General features: G+C 44.3%; 1 protein-coding gene across 15 annotated transcripts in view; it reads right to left on the bottom strand.

Annotated features, from left to right (window-relative positions):
* Positions 1-2,621: 2,621 nt before the first annotated feature.
* The window catches only part of IQSEC2 (IQ motif and Sec7 domain ArfGEF 2), a 152,922-nt gene continuing 138,024 nt past the window's right edge, over positions 2,622-17,519 (bottom strand). For 13 of the 15 annotated variants that reach the window (XM_072124262.1, XM_072124269.1, XM_072124257.1 and 10 more), the window contains 10 exons: positions 14,824-14,985; positions 13,063-13,185; positions 12,803-12,969; positions 11,442-11,581; positions 11,220-11,345; positions 11,041-11,140; positions 9,919-10,080; positions 9,656-9,829; positions 8,105-8,154; positions 2,622-7,889 (listed from right to left, as the gene is read on the bottom strand). In XM_072124262.1, coding sequence (XP_071980363.1) covers positions 6,966-7,889; positions 8,105-8,154; positions 9,656-9,829; positions 9,919-10,080; positions 11,041-11,140; positions 11,220-11,345; positions 11,442-11,581; positions 12,803-12,969; positions 13,063-13,185; positions 14,824-14,985 — 2,128 coding nt within the window. In that variant the 3' untranslated portion in view covers positions 2,622-6,965. The other 2 variants (XM_072124272.1, XM_072124271.1) reach the window with 2 other exon arrangements.

Consider the following 17,519-nt stretch of genomic DNA (forward strand, 5'->3'; position numbering starts at 1 on the left):
ATTATCCATGGCCTCCTTCCTTCTAAAATCAATGTTTAAAATTATGCCAATCATCTTGAACGGCTCCTGGGGGCATTACTAGTGCCCCTCTGTGCTGTACAGTCACAGGCTGTCACACTATGCAGGAGCACTTCCCCCCTACCACTGTCTGCTAATACTTCCTGTGCTGCTGTGAGTTTACATCAGGCAGAGGGAGGGGGAAAATCTGCAGCATGGACGGGTGCTGACAACAGGAGCCCTTCTGGCTCATTAGCATAATTTTAACAGTTGATTTTAGAAGGAAGGTGGCCATGGATAACAAATATGAGAAGATTACCACAGTCACAGTAACCGGATGTATGAGTAAGTGCTTGTGTCCTTCAATGGTAGTTTTCCCATCTAAACTAAAAAGAATATCACTCACCGATCCCTACTGTTCCTGTTCTGATTCTAACTATCCATGCTGTTCTGCGTTCACAGTTCCCTCCTGACCACAGTGCTTGACTTTACACCAAGTTGTTCCTGTATAATAAAAGGCTCATAAATGTCTAATTTAGCAATGTAACAAATGACACAAGATCGGCGCTTGATTCTTGTCTCAATTGTGGGGCCAACTTTGGGCTGGGTGTCAGGGGCCAGTATTCAAAGACTAGTTGTACCCCAAAATAGTAAAAATATCTCATTGCAAAACAATGGTAAAATAGGAAGTGGCATAGGGTTACCACCATGTGTGTGTTCTTCTCACTAGTGGAAGGAACAAGATAAGATCCCACCAGGACACAGCAGAAGAACCCGGCCATATTGTTTGACTAGAATCCTATTCTTAAAATCTAATTTATGGCTGATATTACCCGTTCTCCCTTCCCTCTCTGTAAACTTCTTTGTAATCTGACATCTCACATAAAATAGTGAATGCAGACGAAGGTCACAAGCAGGGCAGCCATCAGGAGGTGTCTGGTGTGACTGTGTTCAGGGGGCCCCAAGGAGAAGGGGCCCTGAGTCACAGAATACTCTACTCCGTTTCCAGGTGGAGGGAACTCACTTTGCACACAGGGCTGGATTATCATTCTGTGGTGAGGCCTACAAAATTTACCAGTTAGGGGCCCCAAACTTCCTAGTGGCGGTCAAACACATGAGTGTATGGGGGGGGGGGGGGTGATATTAAGGACCCCATAGATGTCTGTGGCACCTGGTCACGGTGCAGTGAGACGGCTTCCTATAGAGAGAAAAGGGGGTAAGTATCGCTCATCACTCCTCCCCTCCAGGTCATCTGCAGGATTTCTGGATTTTACCATGTGCAAACTATTTTCCCTTTATTTTGTCATTGAACTCAAAGGGAGACTAAATATAAACTAAAAAGCTGTGTTGTGTTTTAATCAAGGACACGTCAGAGAAGCATTTTACATGTTCAGCCTCACAGACTAGATTAACTCGAATGAACAGACGCAGCAAAAAAAAAAAATCTCTCCGAAACTTACTGTATTTATAGTCACTGCTGCCCTAAGAGAAGGGGAAGCACTTGAGGACTACACAAGTCATGCACTTAACCCCACTCACACTTTGCATCAGGTTGCAATTTTGCTTTATCCACTCCCACCGCCCCCAGGGCAGTTTGTGGTGACTGGTATTTTAGGACTGCATGGGTCATACAGTACTTATAACATTTCACTATTCCTGCTCTCTTTTACACCACTGTATGAGGTTTTATACAGAAACAATAAGTCAACAGAATTGCCAAAACATACAGGACATACTCAAGTATAAGCCGACCCGAGTATAAGACGAGGTACCTGATTTTAACAAAAAAGAACTGGGAAAACCTATTGAGGGTGGAAAATGCATTGGTCACAGCCCCCCAGTATATAGCCTGCCACCCCCTGTAGTAAAATTAACACTGTACTCAACTTCCTGAAGGTCCTCTTCTTGCTTCGGGTCCTTCGGTCTTCTTTGGCTTCTCTTCGGGAAGTTTGGCTCTCTTTGGGTCCTCGTGCGCGGACCCTCTTGCCGACATCATTGTTTGTGAGCTGCCGGCATCGTGAGTGGACCCAAAAGAGGAGCAGAACCACCCAAGAGGCAACGGAGTATCGTAAGCAAGAAGAGGACCTACAGTGGGCGTCGGGAAGGAGAGTACCATGGTTTTTTTTATAGACTCAAGTATAAGCCGCCATAGGGTTTTTCAGCACAAATTTTGTGCTGAAAAACTCGCCTTATATTTGAGTATATACGGGATCTAAAATAAAGGCTATAAATCGCTTCCTGGACTTGCTACTTGCAGCTCCCACTAGATGAAACTCATTGCATCCACAATCATACATCAAGTCTCTTATGTAATAAAATATTGGCTATATACATCCATATACAAATAGCTCCCCCTAGTGGTGGCTGCAAAGTGCTAGAATTATAGTAATCAAAGCTCACAAAAAGATATCTGTAATTAATAGATCTAAATATAAATACATTTTCTAGCAACTCTCTTTGTTGTAGTTACATGTTCTAGTTTGCAATCCTTTCTGCCCCCCTGTATCTAGCTGCTGTGACTCACTGGATCCTCTCTACCTTCTGGGGCTTTAGACTCCCCCCTGTAGAACGTACCGTATGTAGGAAACAGACACCACATGAAATAAATGAAGGACACAGTGAGATACACACCAGTAACAGACTTTTTTTTTCAATTTCTGAAGCATTAAATATACACAATATATACATCTGGATTTCATATATAGTTCATAAGATTTTGTATGTTGCACCCCTCCCCCCCCCCCTATTCACGCCCAGACACAAAAATAAATCAGTCCCAAAACCGGGGCGTAAAACAGATGTAAAATAAAATAAGCAACTAAAAATAAGGACAAGATACCTGTCCCACGGAAAAAAATGGCCCATTACTTCCCCATAAACCTCCCTCCCACCCCACGCGGCACAGGCTGGATAACCATTCCATAGGAAATATTTATCATATATAGTCTATACACACATCCAGAACTGTACAGCAGTGTTGTGCCTGCAAGCAGCACACCACAAGCATGCTATGAGCATACAGAAGGGAACAGAAGCCATTAAGAGGAAGGAAAAAATAATAATGGAGTGGACTGGCCCTGTCTGGGTCATGGTGAATGGATGTGATCCCCCCCCCCCCCATTCTATAAAATCTGCATCTCCAATGGAAACGACCTGCAAAGTATCACACACCCATGCTGGAAACAATCAGGAAAAAAAACAAAACAAGCTTCTTTGGGTCATAGAAGTTTTGGAGACTACCAGAGGGTATTCTAACCTAAATCCACAAAGCTTGATGCAACTATTTTTCCTTAATTCTAATTGGTTTTAATGAGAATTTTTTTGCTATAATGGTAGAATCTCAGCAGAGGGATAATTCCAGGAGAGAAAAAAAGGCACCACCTACAGGACACCCTGAGAATTACATTGATAGTTTGCAAAATGTTTAAAGTCAATGTACAATGTATCATAGTGACTATATATGATGAGCTCGCGGCTTTGTCTATTAGGAGTCATTTAGGAGAATATTCACCATTGAGGACAAGGTATTATCCAAGGTGATGTACGACTGCACCATAACGTCTAATGATAATATGATGTGGTTTTATTGGGTATAATGACCTTCTTTTTTCCAAGTAATGCTGACCTGGATTTGCAGAATGACTCATCACCAGGCTTGATTTAAAGGACACCTACCACCAGGATGAAGGACTGTATGCAAATGAGCCTGAGGGGCTCCAGGCTCTATTAACACCTATGGAGTCTGGAGCCCCTCAGGCTCATTTGCATACAGTCCTCCATCCTGTTGGCAGATGCCCTTTAACAAAGGGGGTTACTAAAGAAAAGTGTGGTAACACATAGCACTCTGGAGGACCAAAAAGTGTAATACTTTATTTTACCTCTGGTAGTGCTGCAGACACATAAATAAACATGGCCCAATATGTCCTAATTTCCTCCCCTCCTATAAATTCCCCTTAAGAGGATCTCATAAATCAAGGTATTTCCATCAGATGAGTAACATCTTAAAACACCCAATGTGTAAATCTGTAAAGAAGCCCCACATATTCACCATACATAGAAATTTCCTAATAACTAAATGTACTGGGAGAATCCAATGAGATCAGAGTCGCCTCATTTAAAGTGCAATCACTAGGTCACAGAAATGTTACTATTCCTGCTGTACAACATGGCTTCTCAATAGCATCATGTGGGTCATGGAGTGGATGAAACATATCCGTAATCATTCTATAAAATCTAGAATGTTAATCATTCTGTAACATTTACATGGATATTATTCCATATATTAACAGATGGGGATATACAGTACTTTAATCTGGTACTACTATGAATTCTAGGAATCCAGAATGGGACACACTGCATATCCTTTTAAGTCTTTAAGGCCCGGGCACAAGAATTAGTCTACTATAATGTAGACCACTAGGTGACCCTGCATATAATACATGCCTGTACTCGGCCTCAGACAGGTGGATGCTGTAGGAATTACATCAGGAAGATCTAGCAGCAGTCCTGATAGCAACCTGTTCACACAGGGTATCAATAGCAGTGTTCCCAAACTTGTCCTTTACCACCCCTGAAAATACACACCCATTTAGGTAGAGGTACGGATTTTATATATAAGCATAGATAAGGGGAATGTGAAAGAGTTACTAATGTTGTTTGCCACAATTTTGCCAAAAAGTAAAGTTGTGTAAGAAGTAGCATGTGAAAATTACTAAATTTTGCACAGTCCTTGCTTATCTGGACATTAAAAAAAAATCTCCCCCATGTGATGTTACTTGCAACCAAAAAAAGGTGTTTTGTGAGCTCCTTAAATGCATTACCCCTGTGGAGGTAAGACTTGTGGGGGGTGGGGCTGCATAAAACCGCAGAAAGATACCATATTATTGACACATTTGAAAAGTTAAAAAAAAGCTAATTTTTAGGACAGAAATCTTTCTAAGATTATAGAAATCTTTATATATCTAATATGTGAGACTGGCACCATTCAAGAAGAGGGCAACCTACATATAAGGCCCATACATAAGATGTTAATCACTATAAAAGGGGCTATCCTCAACGTTTTGGATAACAAGAGGGTCCTGGATGTGATTACATTGCATTAGGGAATTCAATGACAAACGCCGCTATTTAGGACAGCTAAATCTACAGGTCTGGGACCCCCAGATATGCAATCGATGCTTTAAGAGCCCCTTTAAATTGATGCATTTTAACAAGTCTCCTTTATTTGGCTGCCTAAAACAGCTGCCTATGCTATAGACTAACCCCCTGGAGGGAAATATTGTTTCCTTTAGATTTACAAGAACGTTAAGAAATAAAAACCACAATGAGGTTTCCACTAAAAACATCATCAAGTACACGGTGCAGGTTGTTGCATTGTTTTTTTGGCGATCCCTTTAATTAGGTCATACAGATAATCTCCTGGTTAATATATAGGCAGGAGTATGTCCTGCATTGTGTATTTTGGAATGTATACATGCCACGCATATAGACCAGCGCCTGCGACTGATAAACCCTGCTTATTATACGAGATATGGAAGATTTCAGGAATTCCCTTCATATACTGTAAGTGGAAGCAGATGAGCTGGGATAAGATGCTGATGTCAAATCATTAGGAGACAAGGTTTCTGTTAAAGCCCCCCCCCCCTGCCTGTTACAAGTGATGCCAATAAAGTTATTTGAATCAAGCACATGGTTTGTTCATTCAATATGTCCATGGAGGCCCTTGGGGAAATTGGTCTCCAAAAACATATCAAACCTGCTCAATTTTGCAACATTCTTCTTTGCTTTTCAAGATCTCTGCTTTCTGAAGTGACTGGAAACAGCTATATAATGAAAAGCTATGGTGTGCAGGGTGGAAATATTATCACTCCAATTGGTTATGGGCTCCTATAACAAGTCTGGGGAGCCCCTTAAACATAAAATCTGCCTCCTCTAAGTGAAGGGTCTTTGAAGTGAAGCTGATTTACCCGTCGGCTGCTGGGATAAGATCCTCCAGTGCGTCCACTTCTCTGTATCTGCACATTCTAGTCAAGCAGAGACGCCGGCGTGACGTAGAAGATGTCAGATGTGAGCACTGGAGCAGACATTCTACCTCGTACATATAGGATTTTACACTATATATAGTTATATATATTAATATAGACATCTTTGTATCTCTATACATAAAACTCTGTATATAGTTTTCTTAAGAAAGCAAGAACTGCTCAATGATTGTGCAGAAAGAAAATGGCACAGAACATGCCCAGAACATTCGGGTTTATCTTCTATATACACTTTGTTTATGCTGTTTTATGGGGTCCATTCCCTGCGTCACATAGTGGTATATACCCTGGAATGCACGTATACTGGACCTTTTGATAGGAGTCCGATCAGAACATAAAACACAAGGCCCCCTTTTAGGCATTGGGATGGGAGAAGAAGGCAGCAGACTTTCTAGTCGTAGTCACTGTAGTGATTGTGTTCGTGCACATGTTTGCACCCCCCCCCCCCTGTGCAATGTCAGATATCACCTCATAGGCCCCTATGGCACTAGCAGCAGGGTCAGCTTGGACCCATTACCTTCTAATACACAAGCATACTCTCACCAGGCACACCTTTATCACGGAGGTGCATTAACCTGCTAACAAAATACCCATCCACTCATCCAATCGCCCACACCAATGGTTCGGCCTCATTACCTTTCACTATTGGGACCTTTAAGCAAGAAAAATTTGAAACCTTTTAACAACCAACAAAAGAGGACTTCAGAGCGGGGAAGGGAACACAAGGGCGGTGCATATATTAGGACATACATAGTCTCTTCTTCATATATCAGAAAACATAGTCCCAGTGACTGAACACATCACTGGCCGTGGCTCTGTCCTAGTAAGTGCCGAGGAGTGCTGATGGAGCGGGGGTAGAACAGCCAGAAGCCTTCGCCCGTATCCCCATGTGCATGCTATTCCTTCGCCTCTGCTCACGTGCCTTCTTTACACCACCGTGCTGATTCTGTTAACTGGTTTTTGTTTAGGGTTACCCTGGGATGTATTTGTTCCCATAGGATGATGGGAGGCATGCTGAGGCAGGGGGGATGTGGGAGGAAGAGGGGAGTGCGGTGTAAGAGGAGTGTGAGGTGTATGAGGAGATGGAGGAGGGAGAGGTGGATAGGATGGATGTGGTGGAATGGGAGATATAGGTGAGCATGGAGACTGGCTGTGCGGCTGAGTATATGTAGGAGTGTACTGGGACTGCTGCGGACGTTGCGGCTGAGGAGGCATTTGAGAAGGGTGGTGGGTAAATATAAAGTGCTTAGGTGGTTGCTTCTGCATGGAGTGCTGAGACTGGTGCATGTGCTGAGGATATGTATGAGTCATTGGATGTTGGGGCACAGATCCGTACATGGGTAGCGGAGACTGTGGCTGGTTTGCAGAGTGCCGGCCGTGCAAGGTGTACTGCGGGTGAGGGGAGGTGGGCGTCATGGGTGGCGCGCCTACTGGTGGTCTCTTCTGTTGACCAGGGCGCTGCAATGTAAACTGAGCAGACAATGGTGGCTGATGGTAACGGTGAGAAGTTTGAGGGGGAGGTTGGTGCGGCTGTTGCGGTGGTGCAGAAGACGGTGGCTGAGAATGATATGGTGGTGGGGCCTGGGCAAGCACCCCCTGATTGTGGCAGTACTGAGCATGCAGAGCTTGAATTTTCGACTGTCCATCAATTCCTGGAGGTGTCTGAGGGTGAGGTGGTAATGAGGCTGGAGGCAGGTTTTGGAAGGGACCCTTTCCTCTCTTGCTTCCAAACAGGGAACCCAGGAAAGAGGAAGAATTTGACACTGGTCTCGGAGCCTTGTACTCCTCAGGAGGAGGTGGTGGTGGAGCAGCAAGTCTCTGATGGGGGCGAGGGCTGCTAATGATAGATCCCTGGGGAGAGAAAGAAAGATGCACATGACTACCACCCTCATTGAGCAATTCACCTGCATGCACCCCCTCCCCCACACACATACAGGAACTACACAGTACAACATCAAGAGGAAAGTATCGGAAGCTATCCCCTATTCCCACACGGAAGCAGCCTGGGGGGATAAATACAGATACACACAGTAACCTATCACATGCAACTAAATCTCAGGACTTACTTCAATGGTGCTGTCCAGAGATCCCGCGCTGTTACGCCTTCCTCTCTTACCTAAGCATCAAGTTAGTAACAAGCAAGCATTAAGGAGCAGGAGGAGGAAGATAGGAGGGGGCATAAAGGATAAATTGGCAAGAGAAAAGAAGAGGCCAAAGGAAAAAACATAGGGCCAACTGTGTACCACAGAAATATAAGGGCAGAGGCATGCGTATGGGAGTGAAAACACAGGCGGAAATAGACAAATGTAGAAAACTGTGAGAAAATTGAATATGCAGAGAAAAAAGGGCATTGTGCATGCTGCCTGGATACACACCACTACTTTATATCCCAAGAGGTTGCAATCTGCTGGGTACTGTGAGTTCCCTTGCTGCAAGCTACATGTCTGCCCACACAACCTGCACCTTCTGTGCCTCTAATAAAGGCGGTCATACTGAGACTTCACCACCAGGTGGCAGCAAGTCTCTGCGTTACATAGAAATCAATGCACAAGCTCAGGAGCAGGGGAACGCAGCATTAGAATAGGGAGCAAGTGGATTATTTATCACATACAAAACCACAGTATCAGCACTGTCAGCCATGTGCACCCCGGCCATTATCAGGCTCTTTCAAGGAAAGATTAATGCATCTGGAGCCGGTAAAGAAATGCAGTCCTCAGTTCTGCATAGCTTGCGAATTCCGTTTATCCCCCGCAGGAAAAAAAATAATTCTGGTCACATATGTTGTTCCTACTGTATTCTATTAACCACTTACCGGTGAATCTATGCATATAAGGGTAAACAAACAGAGGATCCAGGGAGTTCAATATATGACATCTGTAGCAGCACCATCCCTAATTAGAAAGCCCTAACACCAGAAAAATTGGCATCAAAAAGTTCATAAAATGCCATTCTTATGCCAAATTCACCAATTTTAGAAAAGGTGGTGTGGACAGGGCAATTATCCTTCCCAGGGTAAGGGGGATTCACCTTATTTGCAAATCATTGAAAAAAAAAAACAGGTGTTGATAAATATCCCCCCTTAGGCTTCTGCCTGGTAACATTCATCACTTGGCTTTGTTCCCGCTAACTTTGGCAATTCAAGTGGCCAAGGTCTGGTTCATTATGAAGTTGGCAGATCGCCGGATTAACCAACAGATTGTATCAAGCACGCTGACAGTAAATGGAATAACATAATCTTTGTACTCAAGTTAATAAGGCAAGGGCTGACTAGAGGAGATGCATATTTAATCTACAGCCTGCCTTATATAATTAGAGGAACCCAAAGGGTATATTCACACATGGCAGAAATGCAAGTGATGCCTTCATTACCCGATGCTCAGTAAGTGCACACAACCCTATAGGTTGTGTTTGAGGTTTGACAATAACAGGTTTCCAGATTTTGGAAAAAATATGTTGGTGTCAAGAAGCATCACCTGTCTATGTGCCATACACTGGCCAAATATCTATAGTCCTAAAGAACCGCTGCTATTGGAACACTTCCTTTGTCCCCATTATATATAGAATGGGATATATATGAGTAATGGCATGGATGATGACAAGGCAGGAACGACACTTACCAACATCAGAGAGATCTCTTAGGGAGCTGCTAAGAGCACTTCTCTTCAGACCTTCCCCTAGTGCATAAGTGTCATCCAGACTGGGTCGGCCCAGAGTCCCATTGACGGCTTCCTTCATACCAGGCCCAGGGGAGGTGTTGGGACGCATCACCCCCTTTTGCTTTTCTAGCTCAGCTATTAAAAATAATGGATAGTAAGTATGACAAATACAAAATATCTTCTACAACAGTCCAACTAGAGGACATATCCTTTAGATCACTTACATTCTACTCTGTATTTTTCCATCTCTTGGACTTCTGCAATAGACTCCCGCAGGTCACTGGTAAACCTTAAGCGGTCCTGAAGACTTGGAGCATTGAAGATTATCAGTACTTTCCTCTCACCACCGGGGACAGCAGAGAGTAATTTGATGCCATTCTGGTAATCTGTTAATAGGAAGTACACAGGAGATAAGTAGCGTTCATGTGTTCAGTAGTGGTCTTGTCCTCTTTCACCATTTCACAGGATCATCTATTGTTCCAAGTTCATGTATAACACAGGTTTCTTATATATTACATAACATAGACCGTAGACCTAGCCCTAGGTCAAGAGGCACCATAAGAAGTATTCCCATGGGTGGACATCAACATATTAAAGGTTACTATTATCTATTAGTGACAGCTTATCACTAGCTTATATGTCAGTTTTCTGAAATAATAGCAATTGCCAGGAATTGCGTCTATTTTCCCCGTTAGGCAACCTCCACACGCCAAGTGATTGGGGGGGGGGGGGGGGGGGGTAGGGGTAGAGAGGGGAGCGGCCGGTGGTAGAGTAAGTCGGTGCGGGTTCCTGTCCTGCGTCTGTGCACTCGCTATGGCCTTCGATCGTTCAGGGATGAATGGTCTCTTGTAATAGTGCAATTCAACACTCGGCAGTGCCAGGCACAGAAATGTATGTGACCCAGAGAAATGCAAATTCTATCATATGCCGATGCACAATGCACTAGCGTATGAATATTTCCTCCATTGTGACTGGTATCTGGGACCCCCACCCATCCCGAGAATGATGGGTATCTGTGACCCCTCTACTACACAGACTGCAGGAGAATTGCAGCACAACTCCACTGAAGTTATCGGGACTTACTGCTATCTCCTACACAGTAAATCAGTGTTGTGTTGTGGACTCTTAATGACCATAAATGATTATTTGTAAGATGTATTTTATAAAAATTACGTCTTTAATATGACCATGAAGACACTTCCAAGCCCGGCTTGAAGGTGATAAGGCAGATGCAAAATTCTATACAATTTAGAAAATCTGCATTGCTACATCATTTGCAAATACTGATGTGCCATTTCTTTGTTTAGAGGAAGTGCTATTCATTTACATGACTAATAATGACTTACATGAGTTCTGGAAGAGCTGCATCTGCATGTCCACCAGTGGAAAGGACTGCCGGAAGCTGTAGGTCACTAATATTTTCTTCTTCTGGAAGATCTTTGTTACCTGTGTAAGAATAAAGATTCATTGCATCCATAGCACTGTAACTACCCTCCTTCATCCACCATACAAATGTGTCACTTACCACCAGAAGATCGTTGAAGAGGAAGACCTCCCTCTGGTGCAGACCCATCCTCTGTGGACGATTTGGATCTGGGACCTCGTAGAGTTGACAGCAGCAAACTAGACGCCGATGTGGAAGAGAAAGTACCTGCAGGGGTGATAGAAGTAAGGTACAAGATGTGGTATGACCAGGGAGTAACACAACCATACCAATAATAGGTGCTGTGGACACCATGTTCCTTACCGGCTTCTTTCCAACAATCATCCTCTCCACGGCTTGCACCTGAGATACGTGATCATCATTTGTTCTCAGCTCCCGACCCTGGATCCTCTGGTATATACCCACTAACAAGTCCCGAGGAATGTCCTCTCCATTATCCACCCCTAGGACAAAGAAAAAAACGTTAAATGCGTTGCATATGGGTTCCTTTGTTATTCCACCTGGAAATTCATTTATTGAGATTAAGTGGTTGTCCAGGATGTGAATCTGAATTGTGAAGAGATTGCAATGCTCAGATAAGTGTTGCAGGATTTTAATTTCCTACAAAGCACAGCAAATTTCAATGTCACTGAACCACTCATAGGAGATCTCCACCTATAAGTGATGGGAATTATGGCTCTTCTTAGTGAGCTGGCCCATTAGGCTCCGCTCACTAAGAAGATCCGACTCTTCTGCTCCTGAACGGCTCCTTATTAAATATATAATAGGGAGCCGCAAGCCAGTTAGTTACCCCACGACTTTTATCCTGATTTTATCGGGTTAAAGGAGACGTGTTGAGCCGTTTAGCGGCGGAGTTTAGTGAGCCATCGGCTCACTGACGGGAGCCGGCTCTTTGTGTCGGCTTGTTTGCAAACGACCCAGTGCTACCACCTATCTTGTGACCAGGAAGTAAACACTGATCCCTTTACCTAATGTGTTATTGTTCCCCTAATCTATGTCCCTATATATTCATCTATCACTAGTAACGTAGGGGAAAACCATTGCGACCATTGGAGGGTGATGCTCAGGTTTCATTTTATTCATTTGCAGGAAGAATAACAGATGAACTTTCCATTACCTCATGGAAAAATACATTCATTTACTCAAACAATTATGTCAGGAAAGCCAAGACGTCCTCTTTTAGGAATAGTCAGGCATCCAAATACCTAGTCAACACTTGAGGTCACTTATGACACTAACGCAATGTTGGTGACACTAATCTACATCAGTCATGGCTGTGGTCGCGGTTTTTATTAGTTCTGACTGCCAGGATGACGTGCAGAGGGTAAAACTGAGAAGAATGCGGATAACAAGTGGCCGATGTCACAAGATCTGGATGTTTGTGTTGAAGCATATCTGATCGTTTACCTCGATCAACAGGTTTTAGATGTTAGCAATGAAAATAGAAAAATGTGCTAAAATAAATCACTTTGTACATGTGATGCAGGCGAGATAAGGAGAGGAAGGAAAACTCATAATGGCATTTATGTAGAAGGGGTTTTATGACATTCAGAGAAATCTCAATAAATACTTACCTCCACTGGCAAGAGAAAAATGGCAGATACTCCAGCGCTCCATAGCCAGAAATACAATGTGAATACAGCTGTATACAGTTTACTACTTACCACGCAGATTCTTGATGAAGTCATCCAATTTCATCTTACGTTCAGCCTTGACGCTCGGGCTGTACATGTCAGTGTTGAGGAGAATGATAGCAAACGCCAGTATAAATATGGTGTCCGGGTTCCGAAATTGGCGAACCAGCGCGGGATTGCACACACAGTAACGCTGACTGGGAACCATTGAGAGTGAAAGAAAAGTCATTATGGGTGTGGATTTGTAGATATGATACACAAGGTAGAGGAACATGTCAGAGAGCAGTCACCTGAACGCTTCAATGAGTCTTTCCACCTTCTGAGCCTCCCCTTGAACACGGATGTGAGCCTGGAACTTCCGCAGAGCTTCATCCAGATCCATGTTGGAGAAGTCCATTTCATCCACCACACAGCTAGAAATACAGAGCATACATCAGAAACTGGACATGTCTGGTACATACAGATGCACTAGTATAAGGTATAATATAATCATGCTGTATTAGGGATTGGGATCGTTGTTTTATTAGCTGTGGTTTTTATTGGTAACAATTTCTATGATATAGAATTGTTGATAATCTTATGCACTCCATCTTTTTGGGGAGGCGATATGACCAAAAGCAGAAACTTTGGCAGCGTTCACTGGCATCTAGGATATCATCCTATTACACCCTGGTTTAACAGGTGTACTAAGATCACAGATCTGGGAGCCTACACTAGGTCATCGGCTGCTGTGACAACCCCTTGGCACCCTATCATTGCAGTCCCCTTTTATTGGATATAAGGAATCTGGACCCAAAATCTGATGGCCGCTAACAAATTGGTTCTAAGAAATTTGCTCAGTGCCCTTGCAGGATTTCCTTGACCAAATCTTGAATCACGTGTCCATTTACAGTGATTTGAGGCCCAGAAAATCCTAAAAGTGCACGGAGCAAGTTTCTGGGACTGAATTGGCTCTTGGGTAATGGACCAGATTTTAATTCTTTTTTTTTTTCTTCCAAAAACAGGTCCATGCTTGTCTGTTGTTGTGCCTTAAATCAGTTTTGCTACATCTAAAGGGCCCATTCAAAATACCGTAATTGTTACCGTGATTTGACTGCACAAAATATGTCCACAATACGGCCACAATAGAGGTCTATGGCACATGTTCACCTCACCATGACAGGTGGCTGCTCAGCTTTCTATGAAGAAGGGAGAGCAGCGCTCACTCCCATCTCCACCCGGCTGTGCGCGAAGCCTGGGATCCAGTCCAGTGTGAATATTGTCCCTAATATTGCTTGCATCACCTCAATGCAGCTCCAATGATTCACAGACATTAAATGACCAATTCAGCTCTGCTACATCTATAATTTTTTTATCTTACCGATTTGTTATTGACCGGCTTGATCGCCAACATATTCTGCGGCGCTGTATACAGATTGCAATCACTGGCCTCAGCTATTTAGGGTTATAAATAGGAAATGTGACAGAGTTGCTAAGCCAAGCCTCTACTTACTGGCAGATACAGATGACTAAGGTTACCATGCTGACTGCATTTAGCAAGGAGTCAAAAATAGCCTTGGTTTTTTACCCGGCAGAGCTGCTATTATGTTGTTCAGGGAATGGGTATATATTTTTGAGCAGAAGGAGGAAATGTGTTATTGGCATCTTAATTTTTTTTTTTTTTTTTGGGGGGGGGGGTCCCCATGATCACCTATTCACCTTAAGTGACCCCTATCACGATACGCTTTATAATCCTCCACAGACAAGATGGCAATCCTCATTAATAAGACGCATACTGCTCCCTCACAAAATGGCAGACCTCCAGCATATCCTCATCCGCTCACACAAGATGTCAAGCTTTCTCATTCCAGGACACCCCCTCCACTCGCAGCCAAGAAGCACATCCTGCTCTAGCAATCACGAAATGGGAAGCCCCTTCTCTCTGGCCCACATACACACAAGATGGCACGTCTTCCCATAGCGGCACTTTGTGTTCTCACACAGACGGCAGGTCCGTCCTCCCCTACCACCCCTCCTTGTACATGTGCGACTCAGGATTCATTGGGTCTTACTCCAAAACATCCCGGTTGAACTGTTTCTGGCGGTTTCCCAGGAACTCTCCGATCATCTGTCGGCTCAGGCCTTTCCTCTCGAGGATGAAGTGTGCTACTCCCACAGGGGTGTCGGATAGGAAGCCTCGCTCAATCAAGTACTGGATCCCTTTTTCTGGCTTTCTGTGGGGAAAAAAAAAAGAGCAAAAGAACCAAGTCAAGTAAACCAACATCCAATTAATAGTGCCATAAAGCAAAATGTAGTAAAATGTAGTAAAACCGACATCACTAATATACATGACAGCAGCCGTACATACGTATCCAATAACAAGTGAATATCTGATGAATAAAAAAATGACTACAGTAAATCCCAAGATATTTCCCTGGATAATAATCATTATGGAGTGTTCAGTTCTGCTGCAGCGCCCCCACTGGGCAGAGGAAGTGTTACACAGCTTTGATTAGGATCAATGACCATCCATATCAGGAATGAATCTTGGTCTGGAGATATTTACAGCGTAGGATCATCACCAACAACAACAAATGAATGGATGCAAAAACTTGTAAACGTGTAAATGACTAATTGTTCTCGTCTTCTATGAGACAGCTTTGTGATTTATGAGACAATATATGTCCTCTGCTCCTCATTCAACATCCTACAATTACCTAATGGGCCAAAACAATGAATAAAACCATCTTTATGTGAGTGCTGTAGCTTTACTATCTCAATTAAAACAGGTTATTTTCATATCTTGTATTGTCCCTCTGGTGTGACCTAAAAACAGGGCTTTATGGGTAATCTAGAACAGTAATTATACCAATTAGGATGTCACATGGTAATGAGTCGCTTCTTGGAGTCTGGGGGGTTGTATTATTGTGTCTCTAGCAAACACTGACTTCATTTCACAATATAGTGGTAGATTAAGCCATCTGCCAAAAATAATAACTCATACTATGAATTAAAGGAACCGCACAGGTGAAAGTGATACTGCATATGCATAGTGCCGGATGTGGTTCGACAAGGGGATCTTCAGTGGTCTGTACCACTGGAAGGGTAATCCCGGAAGGGTTTTTCTCTGCTGAGGGGGGAAGCGGCAGAGGGCGGGTTTGAGGGGGGAAGCGGCCGGGGGCGGGTTTGAGGGGGGAAGCGGCCGGGGGCGGGTTTGAGGGGGGAAGCGGCCGGGGGCGGGTTTGAGGGGGGAAGCGGCCGGGGGCGGGTTTGAGGGGGGAAGCGGCCGGGGGCGGGAGCCGAGGGGGGAAGCGGCAGGGGGCGGGAGCCGAGGGGGGAAGCGGCAGGGGGCGGGAGCCGAGGGGGGAAGCGGCAGGGGGCGGGAGCCGAGGGGGGAAGCGGCAGAGGGCGGGAGCCGAGGGGGAAAGCGGCAGAGGGCGGGAGCCGAGGGGGAAAGCGGCAGAGGGCGGGAGCCGAGGGGGAAAGCGGCAGAGGGCGGGAGCCGAGGGGGAAAGCGGCAGAGGGCGGGAGCCGAGGGGGAAAGCGGCAGAGGGCGGGAGCCGAGGGGGAAAGCGGCAGAGGGCGGGAGCCGAGGGGGAAAGCGGCAGAGGGCAGCGGCCTTGACCAAAATTGCTTTGTGCCTTTAAAATTTAGGGAATCATGGCTCTAGTCATGTGACATACGTGAACATACCCTCAGCCTTTACTAGCAGGAGGATATAGATATATCTGTGTATAGAGAAGACCTGCAATAGGACATGAATCTTACGCCATCACTTGCTTGCTGTACATTTTGATACAGGGAACACATTATGCACAAATGTCAGGAGAAGCCTCCTCCTCTCTGTCATGATACCAGCGGGTTCATGCGTTCCCGTCTGCCACATGCAAATAAGGCACCTGGCGCCCGCTCACACCAGAACACAAGGGACTAAATGTAACAAGAACATAGCATAAAACTCAAATACACAACTACAACTTCCAGCATGGCTGCTCCGCTACAAGATTTTAGCTATATTCACAACAGATACTTCGTTTCAGAAACAGCGCCCCTCTTCTGGAGAGGTTATCATATGCTATTGCGGGTCTTAAAGAGCGATTGTGATATTGCCGCACTGATTGGACACTTCTCATATGACGTATAATATATATCATATGGCCAGGTGCCCTAATCCCTCAATGGCCCAAGTGTTCTTTATCAAGTTCCTTCTTGTACACTAATTATCTAGGAAAAGGGCAGCAAATACTAAGGAAATAAACCCAAAAAGCCCTCATAACAGATGTATGGTGCCAGACAAAGTTGTCAGTAATCCATAGATCTTCTCCATAACCAAAAAAATGTTTGTATAGAAATGTTACAACTAGTGGAAGAAACCTTAACATATGAGTAAGTCCTTCAGTCGGACGTTCGGCTCATGATCGCACCGTACTGCGCACAAACCTGCAGCTTTTTGAGTCGATTTATCCAGTGACAGCACAGACAATACTGGTGTTGAGGACTCTGATTTATAGATACAAGCAGCTCCACTCCTACCCATGGGACAACAAGCTCATCCATCTCTATACAGCTGAGCTGAACCTCTCAGGACAATATCATCAGTTTTCATTAGTTATCATAAAATACAGAGCAGGACGGTTATTAAAAGGTTTATCTAACAGTCTGAAATGTAAGGTATAAAATCTTTATCTACCCCATAGCCCTGCAGTGTATATCCACCAATCCCACGGCTGTGGAGTCGGAGTTGGTGACCATTTTGGTCCTATTTGTT

This window comes from Engystomops pustulosus, chromosome 9, assembly GCF_040894005.1.
Source record: "Engystomops pustulosus chromosome 9, aEngPut4.maternal, whole genome shotgun sequence".
NCBI classification, from domain to species: domain Eukaryota; kingdom Metazoa; phylum Chordata; class Amphibia; order Anura; family Leptodactylidae; genus Engystomops; species Engystomops pustulosus.